Raw genomic sequence first — 6,963 nt, 5'->3', positions numbered from 1 at the left:
AAAAAACCTTGAATAGTCAAAGCAATAATGAGAAAGAAGTACGGAACTGGAGGAATCAACCTGCCTGACTTCAGACTACTACAAAGCTACAGTCATCAAGACAGTATGGTACTGGCACAAAGACAGAAATATAGATCAATGGAACAAAATAGAAAGCCCAGAGGTAAATCCACGCACCTATGGACACCTTACCTTTGACAAAGGAGGCAAGAATATACAATAGAGAAAAGACAATCTCTTTAACAAGTGGTGCTGGGAAAACTAGTCAATCACTTGGAAAAGAATGAAACTAGAACACTTTTTAACACCATACACAAAAATAAAGTCAAAATGGATTAAAGATCTAAATGTAAGACCAGAAACTATAAAGCTCCTAGAGGAGAACATAGGCAAAACACTATCTGGCATACATCACAGCAGGTCCTCTATGACCCACCTCCCAGAGTAATGGAAATAATAGCAAAAATAAACAAATGGGGCCTCAGTTCAGTTCAGTCGCTCAGTCGTGTCCAACTCTTTGCAACCCCATGAATCATCTAATTAAGCTTAAAAGCTTTTGCACAATGAAGGAAACTATAAGCAAGAGGAAAAGACAGCCTTCAGAATGGGAGAAAATAATAGCAAATGAAGCAACTGACAAAGAATTAATCTCAAAAATATACAAGCAGCTCATGCAGCTCAATTCCAGAAAAATAAACAACCCAATCAAAAAATGGGCAAAGAACTAAACAGACATTTCTCCAAAGAAGACATATAGATGGCTAACAAACACATGAAAAGATGCTCAACATCTCTCATTATCAGAGAAATGCATATCAAAACCACAATGAGGTACCATCTCACGCCAGTCAGAATGGCTGCTATCAAAAAGTCTACAAACAATAAATGCTGGAGAGGGTGCAAAGAAGAGAGTACCCTCTTACACTGTTGGTAGGAGTGTAAACTAGTACAGCCAGTATGGAGAACAGTATGGAGATTCCTTAAAAAATTGGAAATAGAATTGCCATACGACCCAGCAATCCCATTGCTGGGCATACACACTGAGGAAAGCGGAATTGAAAGTGTACCCCAATGTTCATCGCAGCACTGTTTACAATAGCCAGGACATGGAAGCCACCTAGATGTCCATTGGCAGATGAATGGATAAGAAAGCTGTGGTATATATACACAATGGAATATTACTCAGCTATTAAAAAGAACACATTTGAATCAGTTCTAATGAGATGGATGAAACTGGAGAATGAAGCAAGTCAGAAAGAAAAACACCAATGCTGCGATTCATGGGGTCACAAAGGGTCGGACACGACTGAGCAACTGAACTGAACTGACTGAGTATATTAACACATATATATGGAATTTAGAAAGATGGTAATGATGACCCTATATGCAAGACAGCAAAAGAGACACAGATATAAAGAACAGACTTTTGGGCTCTGTGGGAGAAGGTGAGGGTGGGATGATTTGACAGAATAGCACTGAAACATGTATATTACCATATGTGAAATAGATCACCAGTCCAAGTTCGATGCATGAAACAGGGCACTCAAAGCTGGTGCACTGGGACAACCCTGAGGGATGGGATGGGGAGGGAGGTGGGAGGGGGGTTCAGGATGGGGGACACATGTACACCCATGGCTGATTCATGTCATTTTATGACAAAAGCCACCACCACAATATTGTAAAGTAATTAGCCTCCAATTAAAAAAAAAAAAAGTAAGTGGGAAGACCTCTTTTCCCACTTACAACTACTACTATGCTGGGTTCAAAGTCATAACATCTATCCCCTTCAGAGATCTGGGCAGCCCACCCTCTGTTGTCTGAGTGTTTTCCACCAAAATGCCTTTCTCTATACAGTCAGAGGCCAGCACCTTCAGAGAACATATAATCTCACTTAATTCTTTGACAGGACACTAATGGAGTAGAGTACACTGGCATTGCACAGTGAAGTAAAGCACTGTAGTTTGTATAGAGATGGAAGAACCCCAGATTCAGTGGATGCTATAACTTTTATAATGCAATTTTATGCTGAGAGTTTGAGCACCAGGCAGTGACAGCAGAAGAAAAATGCTGTCTCTGAAATACAGTAAATTTCATACAGGAATTAATTTCAAACCATATAGTTGTTTAAATTATGGAATTACTTGGATTTATCTTCTATTTCCTTCTTTATTTCCTTTCAAGAGTGTTATGCAAATAAATGTTGTTATTTAGTCACTCAGTCACATCTGATTGCTTTGCGACCCCAAGGACTGTAGCCCTCCAGGCTCCTCTGCCCGTGGGATTTCTAAGGCAAGAATACTGGAGTGGGTTGCCACTTTCTTCTCCAGGGGATCTTCCTGACCCAGGGATTGAACCCGAGTCTACTGCATTGGCAGGCAGAGTCTTTACCACTGAGCCACCAGGGTAGCCTTATGCAAATAATGCCAGTTTACAAAAAAAAAGTCTGACATAGCTTTCTTCACATGCCAGGCTGGTCTAAAGGCATTCTGTGGATTGTCTACCAAGAGTCAACAGGTAAATTATAAGCATTTAAGAAAATAAACCAGGATGGCTTGAAATAGACCTATGCCAGGGCATATGTGGCTAGAGGGCCTATTTTAGAAGAGGAATTTAGGAATCACATTGCTTTATAAGCATGACTCATGTTGTTAGTAATATTTCTTGACAAGCCACTTAAAATACTGAGTGCTAATACTGGAAATGATCTTGTCTTCCACATGCTTTCAAGTGTCTTCATTTAAGTGTATATAATTGTGCCTACATTTAACAAGTGTCTATATTTGAACTCTACAAGGTATAGCATTGTGATTAAGAGAACAAATTCTGTATCAGACCTGAATTAAAAATCTTAATCTCCACCATTTTCTTGGGCAAGTGTTTTAGCCAGTTTCCTTATTTGATAAGTGGAGATGATTTCTATGTCAAGGGTAATAGTAAGAGTTGCAGTAGTTAATGTACAAAGTGCCAAGCATGTTACATGTCACATGGTAAGACTCATTAAACTGTAGGTATTATTAATCCACCTTCCAGTGCAGGAGACACAAGAAACATGAGTTCAATTCCTGGTTCAAGAAGATCCCCCGGAGTAGGAATTGGCAACCCACTCCAGTCTTCTTGCCTGGAAAATTCCATGGACAGAAGAGTCTGTCCCACTATAGTCCATGGAGCTGCAAAGAGTCAGACACCACTGAGCAACCGAGCATACACATGGACACACACACATATATGTTATAGCGACTATCATTCCTAGGAGAAACTGCTAGGGATGAAAATTGTTCATTGAATAAAAACACAGGCAACCAATAGCACAGATTTGTTCCTCTCCTTTATAACTGCTTACCTGTCTAAGAACTGGGACCTCAGCTCACTGCACACTGTCACAGAAATCACCCATCAATTTATCAAATAAATCAGTCTAAAAACTCCAGCTGTACCTTCCCGTAAGGACCCGGTCTGTTGAACCGGAAAGCTTAAAGGCGTGACAATTACCCTTCGACCCACACTCCCCGATAGGTCACCTGCTCATTTAAATAGTGCGTCTCCTCCGGTGCCACTTGATAAAATTTTCGCTGAGCGTTCCTTGAAGATTCGCCAGAGGCGGCTGGAAGCTCCAGTTCTCACCTGCCCGGGTGTCCGCGGTGCCAGGCGAGCCACCTTGGTCTGGAGCCCAGTGAGAGCTCAGCGCCGCGTGGGTGGGGTGTCTCCGAAATCTCGTTTCGGAGGGCTCTGCTGGCTGCGGTGGGCGCAGAGGCTGCGCTGGGCGCTGGGGAGCGGAGGGACAGACACCTGCCAGACTCCTCTCATCCCCGCAGGGCGCCACACCCGCCGCGTGCGACTGGGGAATAAGTGAGTGCTCGGCACGCAAGGGAAGCTCCGGCTCGGGCTGTGCGCCGCGGGGCCGCCAGTTTGCTCGTGGGACCCCGGCGACCGCGCGGCCATGGGCGCACCGCGGGACATTGGCACCTTCGTGGTGTGGGACTACGTAGTGTTCGCTGGGATGCTGCTCATCTCGGCCGTCATCGGCATCTACTACGCCTTCGCGGGGGGCGGCCAGCAGACTTCCAAGGACTTCTTGATGGGCGGCCGCAGGATGACCGCCGTGCCCGTGGCGTTGTCCCTCACCGCAAGCTTCATGTCGGCCGTCACAGTCCTGGGCACCCCGTCCGAGGTCTACCGTTTTGGAGCCATATTCAGCATCTTTGCCATCACCTACTTCCTCGTGGTGGTCCTCAGCGCGGAGGTCTTCCTCCCCGTGTTCTACAAACTGGGCATTACCAGCACCTACGAGGTAAAGGGTGAGGGGGTCACGGAGAGAGGTGACGGGGCGGGGAGAGGAGGACTTTTCAGGCTCCTGGAGGAATTTTCCTGGGGGCAGACTCACCACCACATCGAAATCTCTCCCTGTTCATACCCATCACTTCTGCTGCCCTCCCCTTTCCCGGAGAGGTGTTCTGTAAAGGAGAGAAAAAAAATCTTGGGACTTAACTTTCATGAGCTTGAAGGAAAAGAGAGGCTTCTGAAGTAAACCGAGTTATTTCGACTAGTGTTCACTAAGGTGATTTCTGCTTTAACATCTTTGATTCCAAGTCAAGGGAAAAGATTTTTAAACTTATCCTGGGGGAGGGTCCGTTTTTCAAGTCTCAGCTCCTCCTCCTTGAAATGAATCCCCTCATTCCAGGTCCTCGGACTCCATTTACTTTTCCAGGATAGCAGGAAAATGTCAGGGGCAGGCACCCAAATGGTTAAGATTCTAACTCTCTTGTCCCAGCACCTGCATTTGAGACGGGATTCTCCACTTACTAGCTGGAGAACCTGTACTGACACTTAACCAATTGTGCCTCTTTCTTAATCTCAAAATGGAAATAATTATACCACCTACCTCATCTGGTTGTTGGGAGGATTAGAGGAGATGATGCAAGGATAGCGTTTAGAATAGTGTCTGGCACAGGGTAAGGGCTGCATAAATGTTGACCCTAAATATTGGGGTGATGATGGTAGAGGTGGTTCCATTGGGATCACTAGGAGAATTTGGCCACAAATTTCCTCATCAGCTCTGCCTTCTGCCTCTGTGGAGAGATGATTCAGGAAACAGGCTTTCCAATTGCACAGGTCCACTGATTATAGATTCTTTCAAGTTGTCTGCCAGAAAGGGCTTTGCAAGATAGTGTGAACATTTGATTTAGTTTAAAGAGCTGTTGAATGGGAGTGTCCAGCAAGAATAAAAGTTCAGGGCAGGGGTCGGGCCTAGTTCCCTGTGCTCTGTGGACAAAGCTGCAGAAGTGTTCGATTCCAGAGGATGCTGAGCCTCTCAGCAGCCACCTTGTCCTTGAGCTTATGGAATGTTTGCCCTGACCCAACCACTCAGTGAGGCTGCTTCAACTGGTGCTGGGGAAGGGCCGTAATGGCACAACAGGTGTTGGTGACAAACTGCCTGGGCTCCAGTGACGTCATTCAGGGCGAGGTGCCCCTGGGGTAGCGTTGCCTTCTTTGCACTCTGGTCATTGTATTTGAGAGTGTTTAGTCATCACCCCAGAAGTGAGCAGGATACAATTTGTTTTGCTCAAAAGTGACAAACTGATTGCCCCAAGCCAAACTCAGTCTTGAGTCTTTTTGGTTGTTGCTGATCCTTACAATGCCTTGAAAAAAGTGAAGTGAAGTGAAGGTTGCTCAGTCATGTCCAACTCTTTGCTACCCCATGGACAATACAGCCCATGGAATTCTCCAGGCCAGAATACTGGAGTGGGTAGCCTTTCCCTCCTCCACGGGATCTTCCCAACCTAGGGATTGAACCCAGGTCTCCCACATTGCAGGCTGATTCTTCACCAGCTGAGCCACAAGGGAAAAGTTAATTTAGCATTTAATGATGATGATGAGAAGTCAAGTAAAATTCCAGATTCTGGCTTCTTTTGAAACTTAAAAAGACTAGTGACTCAGGGCTCACATTCCCTGTGGTGACAGGAACTTCAGTTTATAGCCACTGCTCTAATTTGCGATTAATTTCTGTATTGAGGCCTCTTCGCTACATCTGCATGGTTACTTCTTATGATAGAAAAATCTATCTGCATTTAAGTCTTTATCAAACATGCAAAAGAGAAGATAGGAAGGTGTGAAGGGAGTTCTTGTTTGGAGGGGGATGTCAGAGAACATATTTTTTATTGGATATGAGGACTATTTCAAGCTGGTTAATATATGAATGCCTGGTCGATTAACTTATGTATTTTACCTGATGAGATCTGCAGGCACTTTGAGTCTGTGAGCTCTAATCTGTAGTTAAACAACTCCAAAACCCAGAAGGGGTTTGAAGAACCTGGCATGAGGATTTCAGTCACCATAGATGACTGCTCCTCTCGTAATCACTGACCCGTACCTTTCCAGGGCAGCAACATTAACTCAACCAGAAACACGTTTCCCACACATCCGCAGTGGTGGAGGCTAAGTTAGCAAGGCTCCAGCTAAAAATGGCAAAAAGCTAACATTTGCCAAATGCTCAGTACAGGCTGGGTACTGGGCTGCCTGTTTTACATACATTTTCTGTCTCAATACTCAAAATAATCCTTATACTGTGAGAGCCCCATTTTGTAAACTAAGAGAACTGGAGTAAACTAAGTTACACAAGAGAGCCTGAAACAAAGTGGATACATGCTGAGAGGCTCTGCAGTGGTGCACTGCTGGCTGCCTCTGAAGGCTCCTGTGAGTGTTACAACCCCGAGTGGAGCTTAGAAGGGCTAAGGCAAAAGGGACGTGATGTAGGACACAAGGGCTTGTGGGCACACAGGGGGTGTCCTTGACTAGTGGATGCCAGGCCTTTGGGGACAGAGAAGTTAGGTTTTATGCTATGTCTCTGGCAGTTGGTCATGGAAAACTCTTTCATGTGGTGTATTTTCTTTGTTTTATGATGAGAGCTGGAGTCAATTATGCAGAATAAGAGGTCCAGCATTGACCTGGCATTCTTATACAAATATG

The 6,963-nt window shown here is 45.0% G+C and overlaps 1 protein-coding gene across 1 annotated transcript in view; it reads left to right on the top strand.

The window, feature by feature from the left end:
• The first annotated feature begins 3,580 nt into the window (after nt 1–3,580).
• Nucleotides 3,581–6,963, top strand: part of SLC5A8 (solute carrier family 5 member 8) — a 66,282-nt gene continuing 62,899 nt past the window's right edge. Inside the window, exon 1 of the mRNA NM_001164861.1 lies at nt 3,581–4,288. Coding sequence (NP_001158333.1) covers nt 3,938–4,288 — 351 coding nt within the window. The 5' untranslated portion in view covers nt 3,581–3,937. The remainder of the gene's footprint in view (nt 4,289–6,963) is intronic.

This window comes from Bos taurus, chromosome 5, assembly GCF_002263795.3.
Source record: "Bos taurus isolate L1 Dominette 01449 registration number 42190680 breed Hereford chromosome 5, ARS-UCD2.0, whole genome shotgun sequence".
NCBI classification, from domain to species: Eukaryota; Metazoa; Chordata; class Mammalia; order Artiodactyla; family Bovidae; genus Bos; species Bos taurus.
Note: the sequence above shows the minus strand (reverse complement) of the source record. Positions and strands in the feature narration are given on the sequence as shown.